This window comes from Limulus polyphemus, unplaced genomic scaffold (genome assembly GCF_000517525.1).
Source record: "Limulus polyphemus unplaced genomic scaffold, Limulus_polyphemus-2.1.2 Scaffold419, whole genome shotgun sequence".
In the NCBI taxonomy this organism is placed as follows: Eukaryota; Metazoa; Arthropoda; class Merostomata; order Xiphosura; family Limulidae; genus Limulus; species Limulus polyphemus.
The window spans coordinates 281,285-302,396 of NW_013666029.1; the positions used below are offsets into that span (position 1 = coordinate 281,285).

General features: G+C 33.8%; 1 protein-coding gene across 2 annotated transcripts in view; it reads right to left on the reverse strand.

The window, feature by feature from the left end:
* Positions 1 to 84: 84 nt before the first annotated feature.
* The window catches only part of LOC106458128 (dual specificity protein kinase TTK-like), a 44,394-nt gene continuing 23,366 nt past the window's right edge, over positions 85 to 21,112 (reverse strand). For both annotated transcript variants that reach the window (XM_013917589.2, XM_022384273.1), the window contains exons 7-15: positions 20,782 to 20,859; positions 13,912 to 14,069; positions 9,812 to 9,978; positions 9,011 to 9,135; positions 7,029 to 7,124; positions 5,849 to 6,025; positions 5,292 to 5,367; positions 1,760 to 1,848; positions 85 to 1,396 (exon numbers count right to left, since the gene is read on the reverse strand). In XM_013917589.2, coding sequence (XP_013773043.2) covers positions 1,367 to 1,396; positions 1,760 to 1,848; positions 5,292 to 5,367; positions 5,849 to 6,025; positions 7,029 to 7,124; positions 9,011 to 9,135; positions 9,812 to 9,978; positions 13,912 to 14,069; positions 20,782 to 20,859 — 996 coding nt within the window. In that variant the 3' untranslated portion in view covers positions 85 to 1,366. The remainder of the gene's footprint in view (positions 1,397 to 1,759; positions 1,849 to 5,291; positions 5,368 to 5,848; positions 6,026 to 7,028; positions 7,125 to 9,010; positions 9,136 to 9,811; positions 9,979 to 13,911; positions 14,070 to 20,781; positions 20,860 to 21,112) is intronic.

The window sequence follows — 21,112 nt, forward strand, 5'->3', positions numbered from 1 at the left end:
GTTTAACATAGCAGCAAATGTACAACGTTTCGACAAGGTTTTGTCATCATCAGGTACAAAACCTTGTCGAAACGTTGTACATTTGCTGTTATATTAAACTTATATTAAAGTTTTTCTTCATTACCCATTCAAGCCGTCTCCAACCATTACAGGTCTCATCAGTTGCTATCAAAGTCTACCGTTTGGGAAAAAATTCTCATTACTGAAGTAGAAAAATAAATCCTATATACACATTTATGAATGCTAACATAGATAAAATCAAAGAACGTTTGCCATTTTATTTTACTTTAAAATAAATATATACTGTTCTTTCAGCATTCACAATGTGTCAGGATAAAACACTTAGTACTAAATATATTTTTCATTTTGGTTGATAAAAAAGTTAGAAAATATCTTATCACTACACAAAAGAAAATATTAAAAATGTATTTACATCGTGTTTATAAATTGAACATAACTCAACCCTATGATGTGGAACTTTGTTAGGTAACAGGTATAGAACTTTCAGAAAATAAAAAGATGTAGCTTCTGACCTTTCATGGTGTGAACACCTTTAACTAGTTTCAATTTTCATTAAAAGCTGTTATGCTAAAGAGTGAACACCTTTAACTTGTTTCAATTTTCATTAAAAGCTGTTATGCTATAGAGTGTACACTGACATCACAAGAAGAGATTTTCTGAACTTTGAAACTATACAACAACGATACAACTTCATTAAAAAACAGTCTAGCTGGCCTTTAGTGGAACTTGTAACTCCAATTATGTAGTTAACACTTATTTGTATCGTGTGTATTAGTAACTTCTAAAAAATCATTAAAATGACATTTAAAAATGATAATCACCAAATACTTTGATGTTATAAAGTGGTAATAGTTTCATATATGATACTTGTGGTACATACTATACGACAAAAAAAAAATACATATATAAAGGGCATTGTTCTTTTTTTACAGTTTTTAACTGGTAAAGGTACCTAAATAATATACTATGATAATTTCTGACCAAATGAAATATATTCAAGATACAGTAACACTGTACAAACTTTTAATTGAGTATGTATTGTATGTACAACAAAAAAAGTTCAAATAGTCTTATTGCAAGAGGTTTCAAGAAGTTCAAGTAAACATTCTATTTTCATCAAAATGTCAAATCATGCCAATCCTTTGTTTTTTGCTAATGATTGAAGAAAAAAAAAGTTGTTTAATCATAGAAATTCATCCAGCCAGTTTTATACGAGGCAAATAAAAAAAAACAATATTTCTTGATCATAAAAAGAAATAAAGAATCTGCTCAGTTTGTTACCCTAATGCAGTACATTACATCACCTTACATTAGTACAGTTACTTTTCTGCCAGTTTCTGTCAGGTTACTTAGTAGTTTTAAGCCTCTGTATCTCCTACAGAAAAGAAACAAAACTAAATCAGGCAATGATCATTTAAAGATTACAGAAACTGTGCAATTCTTAATTATTAGCATATTAATAAGTATAGACCTATACACGTCTCCTCGAACAACAGAATATTAAACATTAGTTGACACACTGTATTTTCAGTTGAGATAAGTCTAACAGATTTTATCAATGTAGAACAAGCTTAACTTAACCATATATACATAGGTATAGTTTTTCAAGTTTCAGAAATTGTCATCACAGATACTAACAGGTAATGCTACTTTTTTTTCCACTTTTAGTTTGGAACAATAAATATCAATACCCTGAATGTTTTTGTTAACCAAAGTATGAAACTGATGCAACATTTACCTTTAATACAGCATCAATTCTTGTAGGGGTCAGATGTTGTAATTCACGGATAACATCATTATAACCGGCTAGTTCTTTAGGTTTTGGTGCTAGAAATAGCAATATAAAAGATGTCAGAAAAATTATTTAACATATGAAAAAAAAAATCCACATGAAAAACTATTCAGTCTTCAATTAATCAATACACATAATATCACTAAGTACTTGCTACAGTTTTAGGGTAGACTGCCTAATGTCACATGGCATGAGGTATATCTCAAGTATAACTAGGCTTTCTTAACAGCTTCTTGTCTTTCCCACAGTTAATGAAATCTACCATTTAAGTTTCAAAGCTAGATGTTTTGCATTGTAATAGTCATAAAGGCTGGAATTAAAGTACAGGAATTATATTCTACTTCACCGAATAATTCTGCAGTTTTTGGAAGTCTTCATGGATGTCAACATCACCATGACATGACTGGGGGAAAGTACGAGTTCTGAAAACCTCCATACCACTGTTGACCCAATCATGCATCTACTGGTTGCAAAAAGTTTTAAAATTTTACTGCTACTAAACCAGCAAAAGTGAAAGATACCAAACTGCCATAAAATCCTCCTTTTGCTTGTTTTACAAATATGATGTAGCCTGAAAGATAAGTAAAAGAAAGGTAATCTGAGGGCATGCTGGCTTGGAAATAAAGCTACTGAACTAGTTACAGTGAAGGAAATCCCAGTGCCATGAAATTCGTTTACTTGTTTTACCCTCTTGTTACAGCCTGAAGGATAAGTCATAGAAGATTAATCTTGGGGCAAGCTGGCCTTGAAAGAAAAGCTATGTTATAGACACTTTCATCTACTGTTGACCTAAATTTTATGCATGTAGCCATTGACTTATCACATGATGCATCAACCACTACAATAGTGAAAGATGAATGCACATGTCTAATCATAACAATATTAATGTTTAGTTTACAATATTTTCACTTAATCTTGTTTGAAAAACTGTGGTGGAAAAAGCTATAAATTGTAAAAAAGTGTCAGGGGAGTACATGTGTCATTAGTGGATGTTCCAATAATTGACTTAAACTTAATTTATGGAAAGAATCAATGTATGAAATACATGGACAAGTATACAAAGAACATGCATGTTGGTTTCCTTATAAGTTTCACATTATGCCTCAAAAAAGGGTTTATAAAATTTGAATGGATTAAATCAATTGATAGAAAAACACTGGAAATTTTCTTAATGGAATGCTAACATAAAGTCAAAGAAACCCATACCGAAAGCTAAGATTGAGATATGAAAACAATGCCACACGTAAGCTTCAGTTACAGGACGTGGACTTGACAAAACAAAAACTAATCAATATAGAGGACTAATAAAAAAAATTAAAGATGCAAGTTTCAATAACAAATAAATTGAATGTTTCAGCAATTGATACTCTTCCTGAAGTTATATGTAGTTTTAATGTCATTCAGCCCTCAACTACATACACTGCTACAGAATGTGAGGAAAGTAACTTCTTTATTCACACTGATCACTCATAAGGAAAAACTTGGACAACATTCAGACAAGATTTACCCAGATTAATCAAACACTGACAGAGTTCAGTGTAAATTAGAAGGAGGGAACATGTTAACAATGAAACTTTGGTAACTAACAGTGATGTATTTCTCTACACAGGTGTGACCAAACAAGTGATTTTCAACTTGACTTATGCAATGACTGATGAATTTAAACCTTTTAAGTACAGGCAGATGTGATTACCATCCGCTTGACTAGGGAAGGACTTTTATGCAACATGAAGACAATTGCATACCAATTTCAAAATAATCATTGTTAGGTTATAGTGTAAAATAAGCTCTTTCTGATGACTATACACATGTGTATGTAATGTCTACACGTAGACTATAAAGCACCTGTCAGGGGTTGAGAAGATTTATTACTTGCTTCAACTACATTCATTCAGAGAACTTTGAAATGTATGAATCAAAAGATTATGTAAGCATCTTATAGTCTAGATGCACATCTACTCAAGTGCCATTGTATTATTGAAGATACAGAGAGCTAAACTACAGAATTTTCATAGCTTGTTGGTAACGATAGAATACATCTGAAGTTTTAAGTAGTTCTTAAAGTTTTTTTTTTAAATAAAAGACTTAACTTAGAGAACATAAAACTTTGAATCATGTCACACATTATAATGTTAATTTCATTCACGTACATTGATGAATGTAAAAGACTTGTGCAGAAAAGGAATAAAAGTGATACCCATTGCAAAACTACTAGTAAGATATAACTGATCAACTAATGCTAGTTTTAATGCATGTTAAGTTACATTTAATATTTGATTACTTGTTCTGGCAGCCAGTTCAAAGACTCTCTTAATTTTAAAATTTTATTATATGTAAAAAAATACAAAAGCATTCAAACTCAAATTTTTTATCATTATGTCATGGAAACCAAATAACAAAAGTACTAAAATTATTAATTACAACTTCTGACTGAAAATAAAGATAAATATCAACCAAACTATATCTGCTACATTTAGCATCAATGAAGTCTTCTGCCCAATACCAGGGCTCTTCAGGAGAGGACAGCTAGAATATGACAAACATAGCAGTGGTTGAGATACTGTTTACATTATCAAGCTGTTTAACAACTGTTGCAGTGTAAAATGGATTAGGTTGGTGAAATTTAAAAGTTAGACTATGTACTTCCAGTTAGACCTTTTATTTGTTTTGGTTTGTTTGGAATTTCATGCAAAGCTACACGAGGGCTATCTGCACTAACTGTCCCTAATTTAGTAGTAACAGACTAAAGGGAAGGCAGCTAGTCATCACCACCCACCTCCAACTCTTGGGCTACTCTTTTACCAACGAATAGTGGGATTGACCGTAACATTATAACATTCCTACGGCTGAAAGGGCGAGTATGTTTGGTGGGACGGAGATTCGAACCCGCGTCCCTCAGATTGCGATTCAAGTGCCCTAACCACCCGGCCATGCCAGGCCTAAAGACCTTTCAAAAGACATTTGTAGAACCCTAGTTAAAATCTGTGGCCTACAGTATTCTACATATGGATGTTTCTAGCAGCAATCCCAAGAGGACCCTATACTGAATAGATATGTTGGAAGATATTTGGTTGGTTATGGTGCTTCGTCCTGCTTTAAAACATAAAACACAATAAGCAGGTTCAACATTAAATGCCCAATATAATTCAGGACAGTACTTTTAAATACAACTTACACACCTCTCTCTTACTACAGTGGCCAATTAGTGATAAATGAAAAAAGAGTTTAGAATAGCAGTGACCAAGATAGTCTAATAGCACTACATTATCATTGACTTACATAGCAGCAGCTAAGCCAAGTTAATGACACTATGAAATTAATGGTTTGATGCAGTGGTCAAGTCAGTCTAATAACCCTCAGTGATCAATGACTTAGAAGAATTGGCTTGTCAAGTGACAACAAAAAAATTAGCACACAATATTAATATAGTTTTGTTTCATTTCTGGTTTTTGGCACACCAACAAAAACATCAACTTACTTTGCTTCATAACATATGAATGCTTCAACAGTTCTTCAATTGTAGGTCTCTGCTTTGGATCTCTCACAAGACATGACTGGAAAACAAAAAATATTTAGCTTTGATCACTTCAATAAATATCAAAATGCTTACATTACAAATTGACAGATTTATATTTTCTTTACTTTAAGAAATTGACAGTATAAAACTATATTACTGAATAACAAAAAGTATATTATTTTATGTTCCACTCATTTTTCTTTAAAATTTCTAACATTACCAGTTAATGGCCTCAAAACTATTTATGCTTACAAAGCATATGGTAAACAATACTAAAACACTACTTACATTCAAGTCAAAGTGTTTCTGTACATTAAAAATTTTATCACAGAAATATATATTTACATTTATTCAAAAGAAGTAAAAACAATGAAATTATACAAATTAAATGCTTTAATAAAAATAAGATTGACCATTATTTTGAGATTCCTAGATCAATTAAACATTAAAACTCTTAAGTCACATAACTGAACACTTTAATACAGAAGAAATGCATTCAATATCAAGAAAACACTAACTTTCATAACATCCAGTAGATCTACATCATCAATTGATGGAAAGTTTATCTGATAATTGGGATTGGTAATAGCTTGGACCTTGCCAATAATGTTTTGGATATGTTGAAAAGGTGTTCGACCATAGACCAAATTATATAATATACATCCAAGAGACCATACATCTGATCTTGGACTAACCTGTAAAAAAAACAATATTTAATATTACAAGTTATTTGTGAATTGAACTATAATTACTACAAAATGAACACAACTGTGCAGAATAATATTAATAGTTTATGAGTCTTAAAGACTGGTTCTGTTACCCAAAAGACTGCCTCAAATTCTGACAATTAAATGTACACTATAATTGTGATTAAGAATCACTAACATACAGCATATTTCACAACAGTATTTCATTTGTTCACTGGTTTTGTATATCTACTAAAGTAACCATGATGGTGCCACAAGAATCACTCTTAAAACACAGAATTTATGTTATTGATGCACTAACCTGTATTATGCAAGTTTTTAGAAACACATGATTAATCACTTACTACATGTGAAAGTAAAGTAATATTAATATTCAACAGGAATAAGTCTAATTGCAGAAACTACCTAATCTATAAATAACAGATTCACTTATAAACTGAAAAAACAACAGTTAGCTATGCCATAAAGTTAAAAACCAAGCTGTACAACATATAAAGTCAGGAACAAACCAGCTGCTTGCTGTAACATGTCACTGAACAGCAGTATTTAGCTGCACATTACTATATTGTAATCTGTAAACATAAATTAATATGCATATTGAGTGCAGTAGATCTCATGTAACTTATGTCAAATTGCATAGGTTTCAGGCAGTATTAAAAGCTGTGTCAAAGCTATTACAGTAGTGTAGTTTCTTATTACTTTTATGCATGAATCAATCTTGATTATAAAAATAAACCACATACACTTTCAGAGATTAATGAAAAGTAAAAGTTAAACTAGAAAGTAACATTTCATATAGTGAATCTAACCTTCACAAACACTTTTTCTCATATATAAGATGTAATTAAAACTCAAATTTATCCCAAATACAGTTAACTGTGTATGATGCTAAAAGATAGAACAAATATTGCTATAATTTATACTAAATAAAATCTCTTCTTATAATATATTCAAATAATAAAACATCATAAGTTAATTGCAAAAACCATACTTTGATCTTGGGCTTTCTCTTGGTTCCATCTGTTGGAGGAGGAGCTTCACACACATCTAGAAGAGCTTCTGGTGGCATAAAGTTTATTGTTCCAACCTGCAGTCAACGTAATAATTAAAAAATTCAACAATTACAGATTATTACTTACAAGCCCTTATTCTATCTGAGCTTTGGCATTGAAATGAGCATGTAGTCTTTAAAACAGTAAACAATGAAATACATATTGCATGTAATTTTCATGTTATTCTAGAAATCAAGTGCCTTCATATGACTAAGGAATTATTTATATTATCTCAAATGTACTTTATCCACAAGACTTCACTTCATTCTCTCCTTGTGTAGTTCATACATTTAGTACAACTCATAGTGCCTTACAGCTGATGATTAGCTTTTGATAAAACTTAGAAGAAAATACATTCACATTTCATTCTTACTAACAAGATGACAAATGAATTATTTTCAATTTCCAATTCACTTAAAACTTTTAGTATATGCTGAATAGCATTAATTATTTCACAATTCCAACATATCAATGCTAAATTTCATGTCTGAAAAGTTGATATCAATGTTATGTTTGAATAATATAAGCATTTCCAAAGCATTAAAAAATTAACAAGTATTAAAACTTTTCAATAGTAACACAATTAATCATAATATTAACCACTTCAAAATAAATCTCAATGGTTTGAATGCAGCACTAAAGAATTCTAAATAGTAAAATCAACTTCAGTGTTCTTGGAAATATTCATCATATCATCTTGAAAAGTACAAAATATTCAAATGAGAAGTCTTCTTAAAGACATATATTCAAGTCAGTTGAATATGACAAACATTTTTAACACGCCAGTAAACCAAGTCTACTTCTAACTACCATGTCAATTTGAATTATAATTAAAATATTAAGATTTCAGTGAAAGTGAGTGTTGGTTAAGATATTTTTCATCCGATGGAATAACATTAACATTTCATTGGAAATTAATGAACTTAAAGACATCTTTCATATCAGGTCAAACAAGACTGGCATTTTGATTGTTTCAGAAATTTGCACAAAGCTACTTGAGAACAATCTGTGCTTGCCATTCCTAATTTTGAACTGGGTAGATAAGAAGGAAGGAAATTAGTCAACAGCCAACTCTTAGGCTACTCATGTCTGACTGAAGAGCAAGATCACCCTTATATTGCACCTACACCGCCAAATTACAGAGCTCAGTGTGTTTTTTTTTCTTGTAGTGACAGTATGCAAATGATGGATCCACAGATACATTATCCAGTACTGACTACATTTGACCCACTAGCAATTTTAAGATGTTAAAGTAACTTTGAAAACATTCATATTTATTTGAATAGCACATGCATTTTCAATATAATTGGAAAACCAGAGCCCTTGAAGACAGATATCATAAAACAAGTCACAGACCACCTGCATGTAGTAAAGCCTATGCACTAAACTTCAAGGTTTTCAGCTCACAAGAAATTGTTTGTTTGTTATGGATTTCGCACAAAGCTACACGAGGGCTATCTGCACTAGCCGTCCCTTATTTAGCAGTGTAAGACTAGAGGGAAGGTAGCTAGTCATAACCACCAACCGCCAACTCTTGGGCTACTCTTTTACCAACGAATAGTTGGATTGACCGTCACATTATAACGCTCCTACAGCTGAAAGGGCGAGCATGTTTGGTGTGATGGGGATTCGAAACCGCGACCCACAGATTGGAGTCGAGCGCCCTAACCACCTGGCCATGCCAGGCCCTCACAAAAAATATCAATTACAAATCACATTAGGAAATCGAAAGCATCAGAGCAGAGTCTGCTTCTAACAAACATTTTCATGTTGGTTTGAACACAATCAACAATTTCCTCATGTCAGAACTCAAACAACTGCTTGTGAAAATCAGTATGTTCAAATGATAAAGCAGCTTTCAGTATAGTGGGAAGCTCATAGCTTTTTGAATACATTAGCAATTCTACCATAGTAAATTTACCTGTGTATCTCTGAAAACACTAGTCATGTCAGTCTGAATGGCATTAGAAATTCCAAAGTCAATCAGCTTCAACCTTCCTCCAACCAAGAGGAAATTGGCTGGCTTGAGATCAGAATGGATGATATCTATGACCAACAGAAAGAAAAAAAAGTAAATCAAAGAGAATGAAACTTCCCTTTGTACTACATGCTTATCATATTTTTATATGTAACAGTAGAGAAGCTATCAACAAAAATAACCTTCTTTGGACTATTTCAGCTTTTAAAAATATTACCAAAAAGTGACTCTGATGATGTATAGTAGCCAAATATTTTATTCCTTTGAAAAAAAAAACAAGAGATAATTATATATTAAATTTCATTATTAAATAGCAACAACACTAATTTCCCAAACACCAAATATACTAGTGATATCTTCTAAAAAGTGTAATAATACTTTTCGTCATACAAATGTTTATTTTTATTTGTTAGTAATGAAACAACTTAGTATTTATTTCACTTAAGAAAGGATATTGCATATTGTATTAAATAATTTACAATAACATACATCCAAGTAACTTACAAGTGGCAAGGTCAATTACTATGATTTTAAATTATTAATACTGACAAATATGACATTTCAAATATATTATGCTAAATGACTAAAGATGTACATATTAACAACTACATTACCCTTCAAAAACCTTTTAATTTATTTGTCATAATAATTAAACATAAAACCAAACTATTTCTATACTGTTTTGTTTTCCTTATTTCAAAAATTAACAAAAACAATATATACAACAGCCCCATGTTAACTCACCAGCCTTATGAATCTCAGCCACTGCTTTAAGCATTTCTACCCAGTAGAATTTAACTGTGATTGGGTCCAGGGGTTCTGAGCTTCTGATAGATCGAATCACTGCATTCAAATCAGAGTCACCTTTCTCAAGGACCATCAGAAGTCTGTTTTGATCAGGCTGGTATTCACTGAAAAATAAAATTTAATTCATATTCTCATCATTTTCTCTTAAGATTACTCCAAAGTTTCAGACATAAGCCACTATTTTGTCTTTGTGATGCTTGTTACTTATAAACTAAAATTTGCTAACAGACAAAGTATTAAAATTATAGAATATTTTCCAGTTTTCTCAAAATTCTCAGGTTAACTACATAAACCTTATGCATTCAGGGTTCTCAATAGGGACCCACAGAGAAAGGTCCCAGACTCTCAATTTTTTTTTCCAAGAGTTCCAGTAAGATTTTCAAGGGTCCCATACATAGTAATTAATAAACTCAAAAAAAAAAGAAAAAGCACTTCACTGTCAACAAAAAACTATTTTTACAATGTATGCTACATGTTTACCTTCTGTAAGTGGAAAAAAGCATGTTAATGTTCAATGAAAACCTTTATTTACAACTTACATTGCATGTTTTTTTCCCTTCATGAGTGCAAAGTAATTTTCATTATAAAATCAAAAATACTTTTCAAATGTTCAAATTTCAATTTCATAAGCCCTAAAACCTCCTACATAAATATCAAATGTTTCTTTTTTTTTTCAGAAAAACTTTATATTTTATGTGTCATTTTCTTTACCTTAACTCTATACGAGGTTGATTTATTTGACCAATCTCATAACCACCATAAAAAAATTAGGAAATAATTATGAATTTACTTTAATTTTTCTTTCTGGAATGACTGTAAATTGTAACAGAAAACCACAATTGTTTATCCTAGATTAGCTTAAAGCTTGTAACAGTATAAATCTATTTATACTTAATTTTAATGTTTTCTTGCCCTTTTAACTATGTCTACCTACAATTAGCACCATATAAAATGCAAATCACATGCCAATTCGGCAGCTCCCCTTAATCATCAAATTACATAATGTATGGACTACTCATGGGCATACCTCATAAAAATTATCATTAATAATATTAGTATTTATATTACTTTATCCAACCTAAAAATATTTCAATTTTTACATTTTAGCTACTTTTAATAATAATAAATAAAGAATATCTATGAAAAACAACAGATAAAGTACTTATCTGGATCTTTTTTTGCTCTTGACTATCAATGAAACTTAACTCTACTTTTTTATACTAATTGCAGTACTGCATTGAATAATTTATATTTAATTAAATAATGTACCAAAGAACACAGAATAATAACATACAAAAATGAAACAATGTTCATTAACTATCATAATTTGTTTGGCTTTCTAATTGTGCAACAAATTCCACTAAAAATTCAGCTAAGCTTATCAATGTGTTTCCCATGGTAATATAGTTTGAACTGGAAGGAAAGTAGACAATTCTCTGTACAGAAAACAACGCAATATAAATAATACGTTATTTGATAGAGAAAAACTTTGGCTTTCTATTAGTAATAAATAACATAGTATTAAATGTCAGAGAGAACTACTGACAAGTTCTGAAAGAGAGGATGTGATGGGTGGGTGTGGTAAGAGGGGTAGATTTTATTGCTCTGTAACTAAATAAGACTTTAGAATATGTATATTATGCTTTGCCTGAGTAATGAAAACATTATAAATGAGTAATTTACATTAAATTTCATACTTATCAGAGGGGTGGTAAAAACATTAGAGAAGAGGGGATACCTAAATAACAAACATCACAGTTTCCATACTAGGGGAGATTGAGATTTTCTTTTAATATTTCCATACAAAATTAAGAACTTAAAACTTAAATAATACTAAATTTTGATTTATTATCTATGTTCTAATGCTGAGTTTATTCATATACATTGATAATAAAGTAGTTTAATTAAATTTTTAATGTAACTCTACGAAAGGTTGTGACATGCACACTTTAACCTATCTGAGAAGTTACTTTCACATGGCTTTATTTTTGTGAAATTTATTGTCATTGATGAAATCTATTAGAAGTTGACTGTGGACACCTATGTACAAACTGTGTGCCATTTAGTTTGTTATGGTACAAAGTTTGAAGCAAAGTACTTGTGCTTGCCTTGCATATAGGGCATTTTGCAGTGCATATTTGTGACCCTGGGGGGGGGGGGGTCAAATCTCGTGCATCCCAACAAATTCTTGTGTGTATGGGACCCAGGAGTTAGGGTTAACTAGAACCCTGTGCATTATGAGTATATACCAAAATATTTCACATACACTAATGGTTTTATGGCTAGAATTTTGTCTATAGAACAAAAATAAATAAATATCATTCTTTTGAACTTAACTTCCTATGTTATTTCTAAAAAATGACAATCTACATGTTTGGTTGGTACTTAGAATCACTGATAGTTAATATTTTTAAAATTTCAATTTTAATTGCATGAACTAAAGGCATTATTTTTCTTGGGAGGATTTGTTTTTATAAAATACCCAAACCTTTTCATTCTAAATGTACTACAGATATTTAAAAAAATGTTTAAGTTTATAAACCTACTGTTTGAGGTAGACACAGGTCAGACATTATTGATGATCAGGCTAACAGTGTAGCATTATCAGTTGCATGTGCTATGAAAAATTACAATTTTCTATATGCAGAAGGTCTGTCAATATATTTGTTTTTGTTGCAAAGTTACTCAAGGATTATCTGCATTAGTCAGCCCCAATTTTAATTGGATAGTCTAGAGTTAATCAATAACACCCTATAACAACTTTTGGGTAACTCAGGGAGATAAAATGTCACATTATGATGTTCCCATGATTGAAATAGCAAGCATATTGGTGAAAGGATTTAAATCCTATGTCCAAAGATTGCAAATAAAACACCATAACCACCAGGCCATGCCTGACCTTGTCAATAAGAAGGCACAGAAAGTATTGTCAAAGTCAAAATTTTTATTTACCTCATACATTATTTTATAATTAATTCATACTTGTTGAATATTGTTTTTTTATTTACAATTTTAAAGTTTAAAGATATATTTTATGACACTTTTTTAAAAATTTATGTTTCATGCATTTTACTTTTACTGCCATGTTTTTGTAAGTATATTACTACTGGTAAAACTTAACTTTTTAAAAAAAATTAAAGGAAAGGGTTAACTTTTAAATGACACTTTGTTTCCTAACATATATATGTTTGAATGTGATACTAACGTGATAAGATTAACAGTATTAATCTTTTAGTTAAAAATTATTTTAACATACTTGTTGGATAGACAGCAAGTGAATATTGAAATTACTGGCAGTAGACCATGCTTTGAGCATGGTGCATACGAAGCATCAAAATTATAGCCAAATTTATGGTTTATATAAAAATGTTGAACAATGATATCTCACAAAAGTCGCATTTTACTTTCCTCTTATAGTTTTTTAATTCATTTGAAACTGTATAATTAAATATTTGTTATACTAGCTAATAGCATGTAAAAGTTAGAGAGTAATAAAATGATTGTTTTGTATCTTTAAAATAAATTGACTCTAGTCTTATTATTGTAGTACTATCTATAACAGGAACATGATCGAACCTCAAACTCTGATGTTTAAGAAACCAACTTTATATGAGACACAACAAATAAATCTAATGATAAGGTTAAAGAAACATGTTGGAGATAAAGCATCTGGGGATATTTGCTTATTGTTAACTCCAAATGGATTATGGATAGAGTTCCTAAACTTAGCAACTTGACAGGGAAATGCAAATAGGTCAAAATGTTACATTTTAAATCATTACCTCAAAAAATGTCACAAACCAGGCTAAAACTATCAAACTAGATACAAGAAATGTCAATAATAATTCCCATAAGTTGTATTATTCACATCTCAGGAGCTATAAATAACTACTTAGTGTGAGCAAACATTGCAATACAACACTTTATAATGATTATAGCACTTCAAAGTGAACACTTGAATTAATAGTAAAAAAAAATTAGCTTTTAAGTTATGAAGCTTGATAATTAAAATTAACAATATGAAAACAAAACATTACAAGTCATAAAGTTTGATAACTCGGCTGCTTCCTTGAAGACTGCGTAATACTCTGACTTCATTTTTATACCCTTCCATTGTCGAAATGTCAGCTTTCTCAAAACTAACAACTTTGACTGCCAGTGTACACTTCTGTTCTTGATCCATCACTTGGTAAACCTATGCATGAGAAAAGTAGGAACAAAACATAAACAATTTAAAAACAGCATAACAAATTAGCTTTTAATGAAATTGTAAGTAGTTTGAAACATAACTAAACTGAAGAAATCAATAAATCAAATCCTTAATCTAAAAAAAAAAAATCATCCTGCTTTAACTACTATTTATAACACCTGGAAAGTTGTAAATGAAACATGGGAAGTTATAATTTTCCTATACTCTTTCGGTGCTGCCTTCTAAATTCAAACTTTTTTACACATGCCACAAGCCTTTTGCCCCCCCCCCCCCCATTTGGAATTGCAAAATTCCATCTTGTCTCTCATGCATCATCTCCTAACCAATAGGAGAATGATATCCTCACGTGACGCTTGTGACTCCCTCTAACCTCCTCTACCAAACTATCACTTCAAAGTTTGGCTGAAGATGTCAGTACCAGAGAAAAGTGGAGAGGAAGGGTAAGAAGTGTGAGCAGAAGTAAATACCTATCAGAAATACATTTTCAGTATAAGAAAATTACAACTTCTAATACTTTACTTACCTCCTCTCACAAGATTAGCTGGAATCCCACAATGTGAAGGAGGAGGAACCAGTGTGAGGGAACAACAGAAGTATTCCCTGAAAGTATCCAAAAGATACCCCTGAAAATGAAAGATACAGATCCGAAGATCATAAAAGGGGGAACTGCACCACTTCTGATCCAGGTATACTCTTCACTCCAGTGTGAAATGTGTAAGATATAAGGGTGGAAAATGAGAGGAGCACATCCAAGTGTGAGAGAATGTGGTAGGAAAGTGAACCTAACCAGAGAAAGATATTTTAACTCAATCCCACAAGAGAAAAGTGGGTAAACGAGGATGCTCCCCTGTAGAGTGGCTAGGGTGCAGCGGATTGTATTTGGTAAGTCAACCACATCCAAAACCTCCTTATGGGGTACCGATATCCATACAAGAGTAGGATGAAGATCATACCATCTTCACCTCAAACCCAAGAACCATGGATTAAGACCCACACTGATTCACATGTATGACATGAGGATTAGCTCCAAGCTATCAATCCAAAAAATTGACAACCAGTATCTGAGGTACAAGCCAGGACCATCCAATGGCAATAACAACCCCATAAGAAAAGAACGAAGGATAATCAAGGACAGAACCGTAACAATCCCACGTACCACTGCTGTGACCCACAACACAGATGGAGGAAATCAAGGGAGGAAGATAGACAAACCAAACCTGTGTGAGGACTTATGTTGATTGGTTCACTCTAATCCAACACCTCCTCGCAAGGGTGGGATGAGGGCTCCCAATTGAAGGGGTGAACTGCATTCTGACATCTTGCTCTGTGGTATTGAAAATATGAAGATATTATGTCATCTACGCCCACAGAACACCATCGCCCTACTCTGCAACTGAATGGGTATTGTGTGAAACTCATTCAGCAGGGTGCCTCCATGGTCAACCACTCCAACAGCTTGAAACTGGACAGTGGCAAGGACTCCCATACTCCATTCAAAGAAAGGAGGTTGATCATGTAGTGGAGAGTCCGGAGTAACATAACCACCAGATACAGTGCAATGGGTGACCATGAAACCTTATTTTGAAAAGCAGACCATACCAAGTTATTCACTCAAGGCATGGCAGCGATGGGCAGCAATCCCCTTCTGCTTTACCCATGCAGATCATGGGTGGTACAGTATGGGGCAGGCATGTTTATGAAGTAAAATATCACAAGATTATTCACCATCAAGCGATCTTGAGGAACACTCCATCTCCACAGTGAGCATGCTAAGCCATGGAAGAAAAAGCGCGAATCAACATGGCTGTACAGTGCTGATTTAGAGTTAAAGAATACCTGGTCAAAAAACACTCACCACAGAATGTGATACATGTGATAAAAAGTAGATAAAGGTCCCTGAAAGAAAGTATGAAAAAAGACTTACCATTTAGAGTCACACCAAAGTCTGAAGAACAGCCACAGGAAACCCTGACTCAGAGAAAACTGCAATATCATGAAGATAGTGGGAGATGAACATACTAGTAATGATCCACATGCTGGAGTGTAGAATCTCCTCCAATGTATGACAAACATAAGCAAGGGAAAAAGTGAGGTGTTGAATTTGATGGAAGGATACCTGGAACAAAGTCCGAGAAGAAGGTAGGGAAGAATACGCCAATCAAACCAAAAGGTAAACCTAATTGATAAGGGTAGAAGGTGAAAGATCATGAAGAGAGGAGGATTGCCAGGGATAAAGTCTGGAACGTGTACCCCAGAAGGTAGCAGTATGGGCAATATAACAACAAAGAGCCCTGAACAGACACAGAAGCCTATCCAGATCCAGTCAAGGAAAAATATGTGAAATAAAAGGAAGGGAAATAGAAAAAAAGGAGGAACCATCTTCCCTAGCTGCAGAGATCTTAGGGATAAAGGAACGATCTGGATAAAGGAGAAGATAGGTAGAGGAATAAAGGGTACATGAAACATCAATGGCAAACAAATTCAATCTTCGACATCCACAGGCTATGATAAGAAGGAAATATGTTTTAAAGGAAAATAAAACATGGAACACAATGAAAGTGGTTCAAATGGGGGTAAAGTAAGGGAATGTAGGATCACATTAATATCCCAATACAGAAGAACGTAATGCCTCGAAGGGTGATGCATCAGGAAGGAATGCATGAGCAGGGTAAGAACATAGAAAGTAAAAACTGTGCAGTATCGGGAAGAATGAAAGCCATAGGTATCCAAAAAGCAAAGAGACTGAAGACCCATGGTCAAAAAGCCAGGTGAGAAATTCCACCACACAAGCCACGGTAAGCTTCTCAGTGGGAAACCACCTAGTAAAAGAAAAACTGCAGAATACCTTCCACTTGCACTGGTACACCTCCATGGAAGATGGATGGAACCAGTTAAAAAAGAAGCAACTCAATGTGTGAAACCAGATCGTCTCACAAAGGACCGGACAAAAGCTATGCATGAAGATGCAGGATGTGAAGGTTGGGACATAGAATATGTGATCAAAGTTGATGAAGAAGGGAGGGAGAAATTGGAAGGACAGGTGGTGAAGGGAGCAGATGTTGTAAACTTGCAAACCAAGGCTGAGCTGGCCAATAGGTATCAATCAGTAGGACTCAACAAAGAGTGGAGTGGATAAAAGAAATCACCCACTGAAGTAATCGGATGGGTGGGTACACATAAAGATACTTGTGTGACCAATCCTGGCTGGAGGCATCAACTGCCAGAGCCTGTGGATGGGGTAGAGGTGACACAAAGAGAAGTAACTTGGTATTGAGGCCTGTAGCAAAAGCATCCACATGGGGAGAACCTCACCAATGACAAAGATCCCTGAAAATGAGGGATCTAATGTCCACTTCATGGGATATATTTGGTCAGGGCACAAAAGACGATCCATGACCAGATTGAAAGCACCCGTTATGTGACAAGCAATTGGCAAATATGATGTGCGTAGGCCAAGTATAATAGATCCAACGTCTGAAAACATAAATCCCTGGATCAGGTGCCCCCTTGGTGGTTGATATGTGCCACCACTGTAGAATTGTACAAATGAAGCATCACCAGACAATGTTGGGCGAGAAGGGGGAAATGATGCAATGCCCAATGTATGGCTAAAAATTTGAGAACATTGCAAAGCACTTTTGTCCACAGATCAATGGTCTAAAGCTTCCTAGTGATTGACCCATGCCCTCCATCCCTGAAGAGATGTGTCTGTGAAAATATATAAAATAGGATGCGGGGACAGAAGCACAATGTATGGGCACTGTCCAGCCACCAATGCAGATCATCTTGCAGGGAAGGAAGGGAAATATGGGTGGAAAGAGGATCCCAAACAAGGTTCCATCATTCGTGAAGCACCCACTGAAGGGATCTCATATGAGCATGACTGAGAGGGACCAGTGCTGCCATGGAAGACCACATCCCCAAAAGCAATAGAACCTCACAAGCAGTAAGTGACTGAGCTGAAAGAGTGAGGTGAACCAAAAGTTCCATTGAACAAAGTCATAAAAGAGAATGCAGTGCTAGACTGATATTCATGTTGAAAAAGACTCCCAAATGGAGAAGATATTGAGTGGGTTTGAGGAAAAACTTCTCCAATTTGATCAACCAGCCCACCCGAGCTGGCACAGAAAGTAGCTGCCAAGTATGATTGGCCGATTCCTGTTTGTAATGAGCCTGAAGAAGCCAATTGTCCATGTATTAATGAAATCACAGCCCCAGAGCATGGAGCAACATACAAAAGCCTGGGATATTTGACAAAGGTGAGGGCCTGAAATTGGTAAACCACTTCGAGATGGACAAACCGAAGATAAAGACAAAATTAAGGTGATATTGATATATGTAGATAAGCATTGGAGAGATCCATTTTTGTCATCCACAACCCTGGAGAAGACATCCATCTCAGGGTGAGAAATGACTCCATGGTGAACTTGGGTAGTGATATGAAGCAAATGAGGTGAGATTAATCGATTACCAGCTGCCAATCCCCAATTTTCTTGGGGACAGTGAAGAGACAGGAATAAAAAACTCTGGAAGGATGGTGGATCTGTTCGATAACCTGCTGCAAAAGCAAATGTCGAAATGTCTCTGACAGATGCTGGCAGGCCATGAGATCTCAAGGAGGAGGGAAGGAAACGAGTAATGGAGAAACCGGAGGTGGAAAAAAACTGGACAACGAATCCTTCTGACAGAACCTAAAGCATCCATTGATCATCGACGAAGGAATGCCAGTGATGAAGAAACTTGAACAGCTGAACCCCCACCGGACCCAAAAACACTGAGTAGTCACTGGTACTGTTGGCAAAGAAGTACACTGAGTAGAAGGAAGGTGTAAGGGTTGGGAGGATGAAGGAATATATGGCATATGAAATTCTGACCAAGACAAACAGGCTAAAAAGGTCATAAAGGTGGATTGCTGGCAGGCTGATGTTACCCAAGGCTTGATGATTTCTGGGACTCTCATCAAAGATGTCTCAGAAATGGGGCTATACTTAAATCCCTAAGATATGTTGAGGGTAAACAGACCTGAGCCAAAATGGCATCATGACCTAAAAGGTCCCAACAAGAAAGAAACCATGTATGTAATGCCAGAGCCAAAGACGATATGCAAGCTAAAGTGGAGGGGACAAGGGTAAGGGTATCTGCAGAAATCCCCTCAGGATTTCTGTGGAGAATCTCAGATAGGAGGTGTATGGAAGAAAGATACTGAAAGAGGTAGGTAAAGGTAAGACACATGTGAGAATATTAGGCATGGGTAAGACTGACATTTGATTTTGGAGCTGCCACCCAAATAGGTAACAAGGAAACTAACAACTGCTAATCTAAAAATGGATAGTCCACCTGTTGGTAAGAAAGGAGTAAACTGATGAGAAGTCTTCAGAGAGCACAGCATGCTAATACCCTCACTCAATTGCGAGGCAAATTGATCAGCATGAACCCAAATATCAGAGGAGGGAGGAAAAACCAAAAAGGGCTGAGAAAATTGTTCACACAATAAGGAAGGGTGAGGTGAATAAGAAATAGGTGAAAGGGATAAAACATAATAAACTTGAGACTCAAAATTGAGAAAGATCGAAATAAGCCTAAGAGATTCCTCAGGTTGAGAATGAGAAGGAATGGCAAACTTTGGATAGGCTCAGGAGGAGCCTGGGTGATGTCTGGGGACAAAGGTTGGCCTATGTAACAATCGATCTCTCGACATATAAAAGCAAATAAATCCACTATCGGGTCATCTGCACCCGAGGCCTGAGAAAAAAAACACTGGTCGCTGGTGTAACCCCAAAAATGGTAACGTTAACTTTGGAATTCATTGCACAGAAATGGTTCACCAAATCCAAGTGCAGAAATGATGTGACTAGAATTAACTGATAAATACTAATAAAGGAATTGGGTTGAATGAAAGCAAATTAAGTCGAAAAATAACTACTTTGTAAGGGAAATATTAAGCACACAAAAGAGCATATCCAAACACTGCCAAACGAGAAGTGATAGTTCAGTAGAGGAGTGTAGAAGGAGTCACATGCGTCATGTGAGCATATCATGCTCCTATTGGTTAGGAGATGATGCACAATGATTTTCATGAGAGACATGTTGGAATATAGTAATTCCAACAGGGGGGGAGCGGAAGAATTGTGGCATGCATATACAGAGCAGCAATGAATGATAAAAGTTTATCACCATGTTGGAATTTATTTTAAAATCTTATAATTAATTTCTTAGTTTGAAAATCCAACAAATGATAAATTAGCCATTAGTAATTAAAGAGAAAATTTTAGTAATTATTTTGAATTGCCCATTAATAATAATACATTGACATAAATTTAATACTGCTAACATAACAGTATGCAAACACTGCATTTAATATTAAAATATAGCTATACTCATTGCAAGCAGTAAAGTTAACATAGAAATATGACTCAAACTGTTTAACAAAAATATATCTCAAACAAGTCCAACAAACCAGTTTCTTACCCAACAAATTATCATCTACTTAAAAAAGTAATAATGATTAATGTTGAGATCATGTTTTAAAACTTTTTTCTTTAAATTTACATTTCTTATCCAATACCTTTGGCTCATGAAACATTAATACAGTATAAGCTATATAAAAACAACAAATTAGATAAAAATAGCATAACATTTGTATGAACATTACTACAGATACAATGATCAACAAAAGAGTAAAAAAAAAAAACCTTACCTTACTAGATCCTCCTTTTCCTAGAACATTTAAAATTTGATATCTACGTCCATTCACCACTAAAGCGCCACTTTTTCCCTAAAAAACAAAAGCATTGTCTGTATCTTAAGAGAAAAATCTAAAAGATTTAAAAATTGATTAAATCCTTTACATATTTTTCACTCTTATAGCTGGATCTAGTTTGTGTTTTTTTGTCTTTTACATTGATTTTCAAGCTTTCAGAAATGCACTTCTAAAATTCCATTTTTTTTATATGCTTTGTTTGTTTTGTTTATTTGTTTTAGAATTTCACGTCAAAGCTACACGAGGGCTATCTGCGTTAACCGTCCCT